The sequence below is a fragment of the Oncorhynchus gorbuscha genome, linkage group LG18, assembly GCF_021184085.1.
Source record: "Oncorhynchus gorbuscha isolate QuinsamMale2020 ecotype Even-year linkage group LG18, OgorEven_v1.0, whole genome shotgun sequence".
Classification (NCBI taxonomy): Eukaryota; Metazoa; Chordata; class Actinopteri; order Salmoniformes; family Salmonidae; genus Oncorhynchus; species Oncorhynchus gorbuscha.
The window spans coordinates 55476585-55493556 of NC_060190.1; the positions used below are offsets into that span (position 1 = coordinate 55476585).

The window sequence follows — 16972 nt, forward strand, 5'->3', positions numbered from 1 at the left end:
CTTTGGCAGGCTTGTTGTCTCCTACGGCACACTAAATCTGATTTGACAATTTCACAGATCCCAGAGCAGCTGCTCCTCTTTATTAACCACATGTTACCTTCATTATCCACTCGTTTTTAGCTCCGCTTTGCATGGCGGTGCTCACATGCATGTTCATAGCTGTGACTGTGGGGTTTAGAGGGCCTTTAAATGTTGTTATGAGCACTGACTTGGTGCGATTAAGAACTGATGCAAGGGAGAGCGATTGATGAATAATTCGACATTTACATGTTGTGACACTCATGGAATATAAAACAACAACAATAACTCTGGTACAAGTCTAACCCCAATAAATTCCAAGGAGAACAACAAAAACACCACAAAAAAAAACATCTGAGGTAATAATACAAGTCACAAATTACATTTAAAGATGTATGAACTGTAATCAACCACATCAGTTCAGTTCAAAATACTTTTTCCAACAACAGTGCCAACTGAAGAATTATCCACTTCACAATCACTTGAAACGTTGCAAGTTGTCGTTATAGAGATTCTGGATTGGAAAAAAGACAAAACACAATAAGTCATGAGTCACTAACATGAACCTTCTATTTCAACTAAAGCACTCATCAACAACAACTTTAACATCATGGGCAAAACATTTTCAATGTAGCCTTCTTTATAGAGAAAGACCTAACTAAAGTGGTTCTTTACAGGACAGTTTAGCTGAATTGTTTCCTCAGATCAGAAGCCTCTGCTGCCATCTCCTCCTCTGTTCTCCACCTGGAAGGGACGTCCTCACTCTCACGGTCATGCTTCTGGAGCTGCACATAAATACATCACATAATCCTTTACGTTACTTTACTAAATGTCTACTAAACAGAGGCTACTAGTTCATGAATAAACACATGTATACCCAGACTTACCCGCACGTATGCACATGCATAGTCACCTGTTTACCTCAGTAACTGGAGGGAGAAATTGACAAAATTCCTTTGAGTATGCACCATAATAAAAAATAAAAAACTGTGAATAAAAAACTGTTTCAATGTAGCAGAATAAACAAAGTTGTTGACCGGGTGTTAGCAGAAACATTAGCACTCAATAGTCTCTGTACACTTGACTGTTCCACCAGATTATAGAATATAAAAGATGATGCCCAGTGGAACTGGGGCACTGGTGAAATTCCATGAAATGCACAAAACAAAAACAACGACAACCTCACTCCTCATTTAGTCTTTTCAGACACAATCAGAGTTGAGGTTTAAAATATAAACGTCTCGCCCTTCCAACAAGGCAAACAAGAGGAACACATGATGGTTAATTGAGAATAGCCATGGAGGGGAAATTGTATGACTGTGACAGATTCTGACACCCGTGCCTGTGGTTGCTGTTTTTGTAACATTCATAGATTTAGAGGGAAACGATGTACTTCATCACACTAATGCCTCCCCCAGGACAGATGGGCTGACATTCTGAAGTTTGGGAGGTGTCTTCATTTTAACTGCCGGGGGGGGGGGGTTGTTTATAATGTAAAGCCACATGCAATACATACCCTCTCCCAACCATAAAAGCCACAACAGCACGGGGTGGTTTCCAACTGCTAAGGCTTCACATTGGGATCTGTCATATGTGGCTGTAGTTTAGATGATGTTAAGATGCAGGAAAGCCCTCAAGGCTAGTATACAGTGTTCAGAATGAGATGTCTTTCAAGCCACACAACATAAATAAACATAAACAGTGCAGAAAGTTTGCACTGGTTGGTGATATTGATTTTTATGTCCTTGAGTTATTTTCACAGCACATCTAACATGTTTGTGGCATGCTTGGTTAGCCTAGGTAAAAAACGATGCAATAAAAATACCCACCAGTTGAAGATAGCTACTGTAACAGCACGGCACAGAGAGGGATGTTTTATGTTCTCAGAGAGCTAGGCAGTAAAATGATTCAACATGTAATAGATTTCAATGTTTCCCCGCTTCCTCTCTAAACCGTCTGGAAGCTAAAACACCAGGGGGTCATTATTTCAATACATCTTCTCCTTCCAACACTGACAAGCACTGTTCTGTTTGGTTGCATATTCTTTTTCTTTATATGCGCAAACAGAATATGACCCTGGCTTGAAAGCTTGTCGGATTGGGTCCTGTGGAAAGGAGGAGATAGCCAGTTGGAACATGAGGACATGGGGGTCATCTCTCTAGCGCCCTTGGGAGTCATGCTAGTCCCTCTCCTAGGCTAGGCTGGACCCTCTGCCTGTTCATGTGGGTTATCTGAGACCACACCAACACACTGCTCAAACCCCAGACAAACCTTATCTCAGACCATCACACTGTATTAGGATCTAGTCCATTTACCTCACAGGACATGGTTACAGCAACTGGAGGATGACATTTTGTTGGAAAGGAGTTAAGGGGGGGAGTGGTGGGGTTGGATGGAGTCAGAGATTTTCAAGCTTCAAACGTTGAACTGAAATGGCTTTGTAGGCTCACGTAATCCCATAAGACGTTACAATGTATTTCAAGCGTAGAAAACTCACATCAACATCGTATTCCGCTGTAAGCAAAGGAATGGGGGAAGGAAAGATATGTCTTTCTGATGTTGAAGCTTTTCTTTTTCTGGTAGAAAATTCATTCACAGTAAGATGAATTGCACACAGTTTTAGTAAGGCATTGTCAACTTATCAGAGATTTATAATGCATGCAGTAAGTGTAAGGTGCCTCACTAGGACGAGGTAGGTGCAGGAGTCAGGAGCAGGAGAGCACTGAGGTCCAAATAGTAAACTATTTATTTGGAAGTCCAAAACACAACAAAACTGGTCAGGAAACAAACCCAATGAAGGCGCCCAACAAAACAGGAACTCGACGTGACAACAGGAGGAAAAAACAATCTACTCCTAAATAAATCACAACGGCACAAACGACCGTGAGAATAGCCTGTGGCGCAATCTAGCACACGCACCAAACAAACACAGAAATGATCCCGCACAAAATAACAGCAGGCAACGAGGTTAATAAACCCACATAAATTAACTAAATAGTACACAGGTGTAAGAAACAGACAGACACAAACGAAAAAGAAAAATGGATCGGTGGAAGCTAGTAGGCCGGCGACGACGACCGCCGAGCACCTCCCGAACAGGGAGAGGAGCCACCTTCGGTGGAAGTCGTGACAGTAAGTCACATCATTTGTCCCAAATTGATTTTCATGGGGACATTATGTATTTATGGAGCTCAAATATATTGTTTCCTTGCAACACAAAATTCCAGCTGACACTTCAGATTATGTCATTAGAGACACTAATATTGCAAATTAGCCCTGCGCTGGTGACCAGCCTCTAAACATTTACTTGGGCCTCAGACATCATATTATATCAAGGCAGAACACTAAAATAAGCCTAAATTGTTCTCCTTTTACTTAACAGTGTTGATTCATGGGGCAAACATATATTGAGTAAAAGCTGAATTGACAACAGCATGGAAAACTGAAGAATTGCAGAACAATTGCTAATAGCATGCAATGTAATCATGTAATATTAACAAAGACTTGTCTTTGACTTTATCTGTGTAATCATCAGGCTCATCAAGACTTAATCAAGGATTTTTGTTCTCCATCTAAAAATCCCCCACACAAATGCTAGCGCAACAACTGTTATGTCATCGAACTTTGCAGTGCTAATTGAGTCTCTTTGAGAAAATACAAAGCACCGAAAAACAATAACTATTCCTTCAAGTAAGACATTGTTTTTGCTGAAAATGCATGGGTTATGGTAGCCTTCTTACAGTATCTCTTCTTGGAATTGGTTTTTCCAGTATGTTGTAAACTGCAACATTCATACAATGTAAGTTCTTCATAGTTCATTATACTGTTGAAAACAAGTTCCTTCACTTGTACATTATAAGATCTCAGCATGTCCAAGATAACAGCAGCATAATTAGCACTGTTGAAAACAAGTTCCTTCACTTGTACATTATAAGATCTCAGCATGTCCAAGATAACAGCAGCATAATTAGCAGCATGGTGTGTGTGTGTGTGTGTGTGTGTGTGTGTGTGTGTGTGTGTGTGTGTGTGTGTGTGTGTGTGTGTGTGTGTGTGTGTGTGTGTGTGTGTGTGTGTGTGTGTGTGTGTGTGTGTGTGTGTGTGTGTGTGTGTGTGTGTGTGTGTGTGTGTGTGTGTGTATTTAGAGCAGGTCTTCCTGCTGTTTCTCTGAGAGAAGGGAAAGCCGATCCCCTTGTGTCCTCACTAGCAGCTGTGCGGATGTCCAAACACGCACTGGTGTGTGAGAGCGTGTGTGTGTGTGTGTGTGCAGAAACCCTGTTAATACTTTCAGTGACAAACGTGTCCATGAATATTAATGCTGGAGATGACTCGCAACATGGCCACAAACATCTGTAGGTACAGTACAGTAGCTGGCTAGCTGTCTCACAGTGTGTCAAAGAGCTAATGCAGCAACTGTCTATTCACATTGGCGGGAGCAGCATGTGTGAATTATCCCTCCCATGGTGGCTTTTAATGTATCAATTTATGCCCTTATTAAAGACATAAATTTGGAGCCAAGGAACATAATGGTTTTGTTTGAGCTCCTTAACATTTAACACAGCACTCCAGTGAAAGGAGACACACCTCCGCTATCAGCATGGCTTTTCACTATGGGACTCTGACATACATGCCATGGCATTACAATGTCACGCTAGAGGTCATCTAATAATTACATGTGAACAAAAAGGACTTCAGAGGATAAGCTTTTGCTCTCAGCACAAAGACATCCTACTCATTAAATAATGTGTCACACCCAATTTACTCATAAATGGAAGTTTGTGGAATTCAAATTCCTCCGGGTGCGTCAAGGCTTCTGAATAAATAAGGAAAACTGGGTTTTCTGAGTAACATACACTACCAGTCAAAAGTTTTAGAACACCTACTCATTCAAGGGTTTTTCTTTATGTTTAGTCATCAAAACTATGATATGACACATATAGAATCATGTAGTAACCAAAAAAGTGTTAAACAAATCAAATATATTTTATGTTTGAGATTCTTCAAATAGCCATCCTTTGCCTTGTTGAGAGATTTGCACACTCTTGGCATTCTCTCAACCAGCTTCATGCGGTAGTCACCTGGAATGAATTTCAATTAACAGGTGTGCCTTGTTAAAAGTTAATTTGTGCAATTTCTTTCCTTCTTAATGTATTTGAGCGAATCAGTTGTGTTGTGACAAGATAGGGGGGGGGGGGGGGGTATACAGAAGATAGCCCTATTTGGTTAAAGACCAAGTCTGTATTATGTCAAGAACAGCTCAAATAAGTAAAGAGAAACAACAGTCCATCATTATTTTAAGACGTGAAGGTCAATCAATACGGAACATTTCAAGAACTTATAACGTTTCTTCAAGTTCAGTAGCAAAAATCATCAAGCGCTGTGATGAAACTGGCTCTCATGAGGACCCCCACAGGAAAGGAACGGATGATCTCTGCATGTGTATTTCCCACTGTCAAGCATGGAGGCGGAGGTGTGATGGTGTGGGGTTGCATTGCTGGTGACACTGTCTGTGATTTATTTAGAATTCAATGCACACTACCAGCATGGCTACCACAGCATTCTGCAGCATTACGCCATCCCATCTGGTTTGGGCTTAGTGGGACTACCATTTGTTTCTCAACAGGACAAAGACCCAACACACCTCCAGGCTGTGTAAGAGCTATTTTATTTGTTTAACACTTTTTTGGTTACTACATAATTCCATATGTGTTATTTCATATTTTTGATGTCGTCACTATTATTCTGCAATGGAGAAAAAGTCAAATGAAGAAAAACCCTTGAATGAGTAGGTTTCTAAATGTTTGACCAGTAGTGTATGTCAATACAGAAAAAATTAAATATCTAACAAATCCACCAACATATTTACACAAGATTCAGGACCCAGACCTCTTCATCCCCCATACAATTAAAATATCTCGTTATGTGATGTTTATTGAGTTATTGATAATTCATGGTTCTAGTCTCAGCCTCCCATTGAACCTTGGAGACCATGATAGAAATGGTAGATGCAAGTGCATATCTTTTAATCTCCACTGGTAATTACCTTTGGCAATCAGTTTCTGCAAGGCACATTTCCATTCATTGGTTTGTATTTTCAATAGGGTGAATGATGATTTCACATGAGATGACTACTGTAGCTCAACTCTTGTACCATTCAATTTCACTCCTAACTCTCTCAGATTGATTCTATTATGTTGGGCTTTCAAGATATGTTTGGATTAGGGTTGCAAAACTACCAGTAATTTCCAAAAGTTACCGGAATCTTCAGTCATTTCGGCAATTAACTGAAAATCTATGGCAATCTATCATAACTTTGGTAATTTATACTTGAATAACTTGTATTAAATGTATTCATATATAGTATATCTTTTTAAATATCTGTGTCCATATTGTCCATGAGTTTCTAGTAGATAGAACATATGGTTCAAGAGAAAAAAGCCTAATTAATGAAAAAAAGCATCAAATCAACAATTGTCCATGAGTTTCTAGTAGATAGAACATATGGTTCAAGAGAAAAAAGCCTAATTAATGAAAAAAAGCATCAAATCAACAATTGTCCATGAGTTTCTAGTAGATAGAACATATGGTTCAAGAGAAAAAGCCTAATTAATGAAAAAAAAGCATCAAATCAACAATGGCATTATTTTCAATGAACTCTGCAATTCTTCCAACTATTGACTTTTCTTCACAACTGCCACCAGTTTGATGCAAAAACATTGACCAAAAAATACATGTTGACATAGTAGTAATTTGAAGTGTGTACAAATATATAGAAAGGATATTTCATGCTGAAACCCTCATATGTAACACTAATGGTATTCACTAAGTTGATGGTTTATATTTAGGATCATATTTTACAGCCTTGTCATTCCCACATTTAAAAAAATCATTATTTCATATATTTTACATGTGATAAGGCCACACAGAGGGCCAGGGATAAATACAGACACCTGTGATAATCTGAAGTACCCAAAAGAGCCACTAGATGTATTGTGATAGATCCTTGAAAGATACCAAAATTATGGTAGTTTACTGACAAAATTCAAAAGTTTCAAGCAACTTTTGAAGTTACCCTCTCTTTGCGACCCTAGTTTGGATACATTGGTATGACAAATCGCGCTATTGGCAACTTATTGAAAACATTTGGCAATTATTGTGTTTTTGTTAAAATATTACACAGCATCCGTGCCATAGACAAATTGTTGTCAGTAAACAAACTGCCAAAATCCTAATTAAAATATACACTGTAGCCTGAACCATATTCTATTTGCTATCAAGACAGTTGCAGTAGGCGTGGCAGGTTGTACGAAACAATCAAACTACATTTTAAGTTAACATTAGACAATGAAGTTAAGAAGTAAAGTGTAACACTAGAGATTGCACTATGGCATCAGGCTTGCGAAACAGTAAAAGCTGGCCCACCCAAGTAAAGAAAATAATTTACAACTGTACCATAGTGTCTTATTACAAGCTACACAGGGACAAATTGTATGACAGCGACAAAAAGTAAGTACTAAATAGGATTTATGAATGATATAAAACAAAAGGAGGAATGTTAAATATGAATGATAATCTACACTAGTGTCAAACCCTGATCTGTTTCACCTGTCTGTGCTTGGCTACACCCCCCCCCCCCCAGATGTCACCCATCTTCCCCATTATCCCCAGTGTATTTATACCTGTGTTCTCTCGTCACACCACACTGGATTATTGACCTCTGCCTGCCCTGACCCTAAAACTGCCTGCAGTTCTGTGCTTTTTGGACTGGATTATTGACCTCTGCCTGCCCTGACAATAAAACTGCCTGCAGTTCTGTGCTTTTTGGACTGGATTATTGACCTCTGCCTGCCCTGACCCTAAGACTGCCTGCAGTTCTGTGCCCTTTGGACTGGATTATTGACCTCTGCCTGCCCTGACCCTAAGACTGCCTGCAGTTCTGTGCCCTTTGGACTGGATTACCGACCTCTGCCTGCCCTGACCCTAAGACTGCCTGCAGTTCTGTGCCCTTTGGACTGGATTACCGACCTCTGCCTGCCCTTGACCTGTCGTTTGCCTTCTAGTAATAAAGTTGTGTTACTTTGACACTCTCTGCATCTAGGTCTTCCCTAAAATGTGATAACTAGATATGGTTGCCAGAGGCAAGGATATTACACATTCCTCCAAACCATAATATTTGAATTGCGCTGCCTCCTTGAACGATGCAGGGTGGTGGCTACATGTAGGAGTTAGTGTGGCAGCAGTGTTGGATAATAGTATGCTGAAGCCTCTTACATCAGAAACAAATAGACTGTGCAGTATATGCATTCCACAACTAACATCAGTTGTGTGCATATAACTTCCAAACTGTCCAACATATTTGAATTAAATGAATGTGTGATTATAGAAATGAATATGCAACCATCCCATATTAGTCCGTTGGTTTGAACAAGGTGTTTACAGCGCTCTACATACCATTTGCATCAAATATGAAGATTCTATTCCTTATGTATTTTTCCAAGCTTCACTGATTCTACCTTCTGTTTGGTTTGTCAGTCACATATTCTGGCCAACAGTAAAAACCCAGGAGACAGAGAGAGACAGGGAGAGAGGAGAACTTCACACAACCACAGTAAGAACAGATTGCCCTAGCTTCTCTCCTCCTGTCTTTCCTCTGTGACTGAAGCCATCTTGATGGCATGTAAAAACATTTCAGCAGCTGGTGCGGTAATTACCCAACAAAAATAATATTCCCCAGATTTAAAAAAAAAAATACCCTTTTTCTGACAGGCTGTCAAACACGCGCCTCTATTCTCAGACACACTGATTAAGCTCGAGAGGTTCTGTGATGCGGACCCGTCAGACGTTTCGAGAGAACACATGCAGAGATTCTATTGGCTTCCTTTTTGGCCACCTTCCCCGTACACTTGTGTTCCCCTGCTGAGACCGCCACAGGAGGGGCTCAGCACACGGCCTGTCGTTAAGAGAAGCCAGCTTTCATATGAGATCTCAGGTCCAGTCTGCAGACTGCACTCAAAGTACAGTAGAGTACAGTCACATGTTGCCAGAGAGAGGGCTCATGAGACACCCATGAGAGAGAGAGGGGTGTGTGGGGGGCTAGGGAGGAGAAGACATGGCACAGCTAAGGATTACCCTGGTGAGATGTTCTAGTTTGGTTGAGTCGCATAATCTCAACTAGAGTACATGCATGAAATGATTTATGAATCATAGAAACATACATCACAGTATAATGGATTATATGATTATGCCAAGAGTTGGCATTTGGACAATTATCATGGACAATATCTGTTTATCACAGCATGGTGGATAGCTGGAAGACGCTACACTGCCTTTTGAATGCACTTTATGATTCGAGTCTTTCTGTGATCAAATCTCAGGGAAAATATAAATCCATTCAAATGTCTTAACAATCTCAATGGGGAAATCAATTGTTGCCGATACAATGTTATTCTTCAATGCACTGTATAGTAGGCATATGTGCTGTAATGGAGGTGAAGAGACCCTGATAGTATAGTTATGTATAGCTATGAGGCCATAAAAAGAGCCTATAGCTCTTTCAGAACAATCAGGGATCCATCTCAAAGTCAAGCAGGTAATATCATATTGCACACAGAGAGCAGAATCAGACTTGATTAACCCCTGGTAACCCCATGTTCTCTTGTGGGGACTCTGTGTCATAGCACATGCAGGGCAGGACCTCATAAGTCAGACAGGACATCCTTTCATTAAGCACTGACCTCAGGGTCAGCGGGGTCGCCGTGACCTCAGAGTGATCCATGGTTGTACCAGAGAGGAGACCGATAACGAGCCATCTGTAGTAACTGTATGTCAGGGATCATCATTTAGATTCAGCCACAAGCCAATTTTTTCTTGAGCGGATGGTCGGGGGACCGGAACATAATTTGTATACTGCAAATTGACTACCAGAAGCCCAAACAGAGATAATATTTGACTAAAAAATGAGACTGGGTGACTTAAAGAAATGACAACTGGGCTGTTCCTCAAACTGCTGAGTGACTTCTTTATCCTTCTCTCTTTCCATCCTTCATTGTCTTTACTAGAACATCATGTCTCATATTGTGTCCTACCTGACTCCTTGATCATTTTGTTGGTAATGGTGAAATACTATTTCATGTACATGGCTTTGCACCTCGAATCACAACAACCTCTCAACAGTCATGTCAGCACATCATGTAATTACTTTTTGCTTGATTGAAAGTCGCTATTTTTCTTGTTGTTCAATTTATTTCCATAACCGCAGGGTAGACCTGGTGTATTTCATAGTTTGATGACATTTTCCAAGATGGCATATTTCCAAGATAAGAAAAAGTTAATGTTTTAAGTACTGATGTGATTAACTTACACATTCACCCAAAGTTGTGACGTTTTTAAACCAGAACAAGTAGTGCTGTTGAATGATAGATACATGGTTAACCACATGTTCAGTTTGACTAGAACACCTCATCTCTGCTGTCACATCCAACCTGGATCGATATTCGGTTTTAAATGCAGACGAGAGAACTGAATCCAGCTTCACACAGATATGAGCTGGAGAAGGGTACCATGAGTTTTAATGCTCTGAGGGAGACGGCAAGTTTTTTCCCTTCGAATAAGAACCAAAACTCCTCCTTAGTGACCCTTGAATGCGTTGTCTGCAGAATTCGGTCACATGACAGCTCGATCAACAGTTCGATTTCACTTACCGGCATGTCAACTGGATCACAGTCAAACGGATTCGGAAGTAGGTCCCAAAGTGCTCTTCTAAGCACTGAAGGTGAGCAGTAATCCCTCGTGTAGGACACTTATTGACGCTGTTTTCTGTTAGAAACATGCACAGCGGAGGAAAGGGGGCATGGATCTCTTTTAAAAGACTCTCCATTAAGAATTCTTTCCTCTGAATCCACTGATTTGGTCACTCATCTGTAGAATGCTTTTGTATTTCCCCAGCAGGCTTGCGTTCAGTTCGTTCAGTTTCCCAAATATGTCTGTTACATACAGTAGGTAAGGAGACCATTTTATTTTTCATTACACATAGTTTTGCGAAACAGTGTGCTCGCAGTGGATGTGGTTTGATGTAGTTTACAACCGAAATTACCTGCTGCAGTAGATCTCTGAGTTCTGTGCTCAGCTCTTTTGCCCCAGTTGCTCTCAGTGTATCACACAATGTGTCCATATGGCAGAGGGAGACACATTCATAACTAGAGTGCAGAGGCCTGTCTGCCGTCCCGCCATAGATTGAGCCTCATCTGTGCAAAAGCCAACCATTCGATCCCATGGGATCTGTTTTTCGTCAATATAGCCACGCAGCACACTGAACATCACCTGTGCCGTTTCATGCTCGAGAATTGCGAGACAAAACAATATGTCCTCATGAATAGCATCCTCCGACATGTATTGCAAAGTAAAGTCAATGCATGGGCATCGCGGCCCGCACAGCTAACGTCCATTTGGAAAGCATAAGCGGGGGGGAGTTTTTGTGTCATTCAGAGCTCCCTCTTGATTGCTAGCACACATTCTTTGTTTAAAAGTGTTATCTGACAAAGGTATTGATGTGAGTTTCTGTGCCTCTGCCTCCCCACACATTTTCACAATATCAATTGCGGCTGGTAACACTGTGTGTTTTCGTACGGTAGCGGGTCTAGCCATTCACCAAGGGAATGATTCAAGTGCAAAAGTCAAGTGCGTCCTTTTCCCATGATCTTACGGCACTCTCTGGTTGAATTTCATCTTTTAAATTTGAATAAGTTTCACTTAGATTTTTAAGGTTAACCACATTACAATGATTTTGAGATACAAAAATGATCTGTATATATTTTTTTTTTCTCTGGATTTTGGAAATTCTCCCAGGACCCCATTTTCATATCAGGCAACCCCACATGGGGTCACGACCCCTTGTTTGGAAACCGCTGGACTAAAACAAGCATTGCTTCAAGCACACAATGATGCACAGCAGTAGCTTTGAACAATACAAACATTCAGTTTCGGGACCCAGATAGAGACATCAGTACTGAAATTGTACGGAGTGGCAGTCATGTTAGTCAAAGAATAGACTGTCAACCCTCTACTCAGAGGTCTCCTCCTTCAGGCAATTTCAGGCTCACAGCCTGACGAAAGAGAGAACCCTTCATTGTGTTTAGTTTTTTTTAAATCCGTCAGCTCAATTAAACTCCATCAAACAGAATCTCTAAACCCTCGGACTGTTTTATTAATTTGTCTCTTTCTGGATTCCCCTTATTGATTAAAGGGATAAAACCCACATGATACCAACTTCAGGCACCCTGGGATGAATGGTTAAAGAGGCATGCCCCATTTGACACATGGTAACAGATGACTATTACCATCACTTCAGCCACATCTCCCACTGTGGAGACACCATCCCTGTGATGTTCTGATTCCCAGGACAGGAGAACGGGTACTCTGTGGAAAACCTGCAGCTAATATGTTTCAATGCCCTCATCAGGAGGGGGTAACATTTGCTATGGACAGGCTTTGATGGAACTAATGAATGAAGTGATGTACGAGTTTGAGTGCTATTCAAATGGGCTGTCACGGCCATCGTTCAAGGAAGACCAAAGCGCAACGTGGTGAGCATACATTTTCTTTTATTTGTTAAAATGTCGCCAACAGAACAAGAAATAACAAAAACGACCGTGAAGCTTACAAGGGCTATAGTACCTCTAACAAAGACAACTTTGTTAGAAAAAGGCTGCCTAAGTATGATTCCCAATCAGAGACAACGATAGACAGCTGTCACTGATTGAGAACCATACCCGGCCACTTTGGTGGCGTTTCTGACCCCAGACTGGGGACCCTCTCTGCGGGCCCAAGACTGGAGGCCGTCGCTGGAGGCTCCGGACTGGAGGCCGTCATTGGAGGTTTTGTGCCACGACTCCTCACTGGAGGCTTCGTGCCATGGATCATCACTGGAGGCTTCGTGCCATGGATCATGACTGGAGGCTTCGTGCCATGGATCATCACTGGAGGCTTCGTGCCATGGATCATCACTGGGGGCTTCTTGCCATGGATCATCACTGGAGGCTTCGTGCCATGGATCATCACTGGAGGGTTCGTGCCATGGGTGATCACTGGAGGCTTCGTGCCATGGGTCATCACTGGAGGCTTCTTGCCATGGATCATCACTGGAGGCTTTGTGCCATGGATCATCACTGGAGGCTTTGTGCCATGGATCATCACTGGAGGCTTCGTGCCATGGATCATCACTGGAGGCTTCGCGCCATGATTCATCACTGGAGGCTTCTTGCCATGGGTCATCACTGGAGGCTTCTTGCCATGGATCATCACTGGAGGCTTTGTGCCATGATTCATCACTGGAGGCTTCGTGCCATGGATCATCACTGGAGGCTTCTTGCCATGGATCATCACTGGAGGCTTCTTGCCCTGGATCATCACTGGAGGCTTTGTGCCATGGATCATCACTGGAGTGAGGAGACGTATGGGCAGACATATAGGAGGCCTGGTTCTGGGAGCAGGCACAGGACTCACCAGGCTGGGGAGACATACAGGAGGCTTGGTTCTTGGCGGAGGCACCGGATACACTGGGCCGTGGAGGCGCACTGGAGGTCTCAGGCGTAGAGCCTGCACAACCCGTCCTGGCTGGATGGTTATCTTCGCCCTGCAAATGCGGGGCACTGGCACAGGACGCACTGGGCTGTGCAGACGCATCGGAGATACAGTGCGCAGAGCCGGCGCAGGATATCCTGGGCCGAAGAGACGCACTGGGAAGTTCTGTCACGGACGTCGTTCAAGAAAGACCAAAGTGCAGCGTAGTGAGCGTACATTTTCTTTTATTTGTTAAAATGTCTCTCTCTGTCCCGTAATCTGACCACTCTTTCTCTCTGTCCCGTCATCTGACCACTCCCTCTCTCTGTCCCGTAATCTGACCACTCTTTCTCTGTCCCATCATCTGACCACTCTTTCTCTCTGTCCCATCATCTGACCACTCTCTCCCCCTGTCCCGTCATCTGACCTCTCCCCCTGTCCCGTCATCTGACCACTCCCTCTCTCTGTCCCGTCATCTGACAACTCTCCCCCTGTCCCGTCATCTGACCTCTCCCCCTGTCCCGTCACCTGACCACTCCCTCTCTCTGTCCCGTCATCTGACCTCTCCCCCTGTCCCGTCACCTGACCACTCCCTCTCTCTGTCCCGTAATCTGACCACTCTTTCTCTCTGTCCCGTCATCTGACCACTCTTTCTCTCTGTCCCATCATCTGACCACTCTCTCCCCCTGACCCGTCATCTGACCACTCCCTCTCTCTGTCCCGTCATCTGACCACTCCCTCTCTCTGTCCCGTCATCTGACCACTCTCTCCCCCTGTACCGTCATCTGACAACTCTCTATCTATCCCGTCATCTAACCACTCTCTCCCCCTGTACCGTCATCTGACAACTCTCTATCTATCCCGTCATCTAACCACTCTCTCTCTCTCTGTCCCATCATCTGACCACTCCCTCTCTCTGTCCCATCATCTGACCACTCCCTCTCTCTGTCCTCTTATCTGACATCTGACCACTCCCTCTCTCTGTCCTCTTATCTGACATCTGACCACTCCCTCTCTCTGTCATCATCTGACCACTCCCTCTCTCTGTCCCATCATCTGACCACTCTCTCCCCCTGCATCTGACAACTCTCTCTCTATCCTGTCATCTGACCACTCCCTCTCTCTGTCCTCTTATCTGACCACTCCCTCTCTCTGTCCTCTTATCTGACCACTCCCTCTCTCTGTCCTCTTATCTGACCACTCTCTCTCTCTCTCTCTGTCCCGTCATCTGACCACTCTCTCTCTCTCTCTCTGTCCCGTCATCTGACCACTCTCTCCCCCTGTCCCGTCATCTGACCACTCCCTCTCTCTGTCCCGTCATCTGACCACTCCCTCTCTCTGTCCCGTCATCTGACCACTCTCTCCCCCTGTACCGTCATCTGACAACTCTCTATCTATCCCGTCATCTAACCACTCTCTCCCCTGTACCGTCATCTGACAACTCTCTATCTATCCCGTCATCTAACCACTCTCTCTCTCTCTGTCCCATCATCTGACCACTCCCTCTCTCTGTCCCATCATCTGACCACTCCCTCTCTCTGTCCTCTTATCTGACATCTGACCACTCCCTCTCTCTGTCCTCTTATCTGACATCTGACCACTCCCTCTCTCTGTCATCATCTGACCACTCCCTCTCTCTGTCCCATCATCTGACCACTCTCTCCCCCTGCATCTGACAACTCTCTCTCTATCCTGTCATCTGACCACTCCCTCTCTCTGTCCTCTTATCTGACCACTCCCTCTCTCTGTCCTCTTATCTGACCACTCCCTCTCTCTGTCCTCTTATCTGACCACTCTCTCTCTCTCTCTCTGTCCCATCATCTGACCACTCCCTCTCTCTGTCCCATCATCTGACCACTCCCTCTCTCTGTCCTCTTATCTGACATCTGACCACTCCCTCTCTCTGTCCTCTTATCTGACATCTGACCACTCCCTCTCTCTGTCATCATCTGACCACTCCCTCTCTCTGTCCCATCATCTGACCACTCTCTCCCCCTGCATCTGACAACTCTCTCTCTATCCTGTCATCTGACCACTCCCTCTCTCTGTCCTCTTATCTGACCACTCCCTCTCTCTGTCCTCTTATCTGACCACTCCCTCTCTCTGTCCTCTTATCTGACCACTCTCTCTCTCTCTCTCTGTCCCGTCATCTGACCACTCTCTCTCTCTCTCTCTGTCCCGTCATCTGACCACTCTCTCCCCCTGTCCCGTCATCTGACCACTCCCTCTCTCTGTCCCGTCATCTGACCACTCCCTCTCTCTGTCCCGTCATCTGACCACTCTCTCCCCCTGTACCGTCATCTGACAACTCTCTATCTATCCCGTCATCTAACCACTCTCTCCCCCTGTACCGTCATCTGACAACTCTCTATCTATCCCGTCATCTAACCACTCTCTCTCTCTCTGTACCATCATCTGACCACTCCCTCTCTCTGTCCCATCATCTGACCACTCCCTCTCTCTGTCCTCTTATCTGACATCTGACCACTCCCTCTCTCTGTCCTCTTATCTGACATCTGACCACTCCCTCTCTCTGTCATCATCTGACCACTCCCTCTCTCTGTCCCATCATCTGACCACTCTCTCCCCCTGCATCTGACAACTCTCTCTCTATCCTGTCATCTGACCACTCCCTCTCTCTGTCCTCTTATCTGACCACTCCCTCTCTCTGTCCTCTTATCTGACCACTCCCTCTCTCTGTCCTCTTATCTGACCACTCTCTCTCTCTCTCTCTGTCCCGTCATCTGACCACTCTCTCTCTCTCTCTCTGTCCCGTCATCTGACCACTCTCTCCCCCTGTACCGTCATCTGACAACTCTCTATCTATCCCGTCATCTAACCACTCTCTCCCCCTGTACCGTCATCTGACAACTCTCTATCTATCCCGTCATCTAACCACTCTCTCTCTCTGTCCCGTCATCTGACCACTCTCTCTCTCTCTCTCTGTCCCGTCATCTGACCACTCTCTCCCTCTGTCCCGTCATCTGACCTCTCTCTCTTTCTCTCTATTCCGTCATCTGACCACTCTCTCTCTCTGTCCTCTTATCTGACCACTCCCTCTCTCTGTCCTCTTATCTGACCACTCCCTCTCTCTGTCCTCTTATCTGACCACTCTCTCTCTCTCTCTCTGTCCCGTCATCTGACCACTCTCTCTCTCTCTCTCTGTCCCGTCATCTGACCTCTCTCTCTCTCTCTCTCTGTCCCGTCATCTGACCTCTCTCTCTCTCTCTCTATTCCGTCATCTGACCACTCTCTCTCTCTATCCATTCATCTGACCACTCTCTCTCTCTATCCATTCATCTGACCTCTCTCTCTCTCTCTCTCTCTCTCTCTCTCTCTCTCTCTCTCTCTCTCTCTCTCTCTCTCTCTCTCTCTCTCTCTCTCTCTCTCTCTCTCTCTC

General features: G+C 44.0%; 1 protein-coding gene across 3 annotated transcripts in view; it reads right to left on the reverse strand.

Moving 5' to 3' along the window:
- Nucleotides 1-244: 244 nt before the first annotated feature.
- Nucleotides 245-16972, reverse strand: part of fhit (fragile histidine triad diadenosine triphosphatase) — a 321791-nt gene continuing 305063 nt past the window's right edge. The window contains exons 8-9 of one of the 3 annotated variants that reach the window (XM_046312144.1): nucleotides 678-803; nucleotides 245-532 (exon numbers count right to left, since the gene is read on the reverse strand). In XM_046312144.1, the coding sequence (XP_046168100.1) occupies nucleotides 702-803 (102 nt within the window). In that variant the 3' untranslated portion in view covers nucleotides 245-532; nucleotides 678-701. Of the gene's footprint in view, nucleotides 804-16972 lie in introns of all 3 variants that reach the window. The other 2 variants (XM_046312143.1, XM_046312142.1) reach the window with 2 other exon arrangements.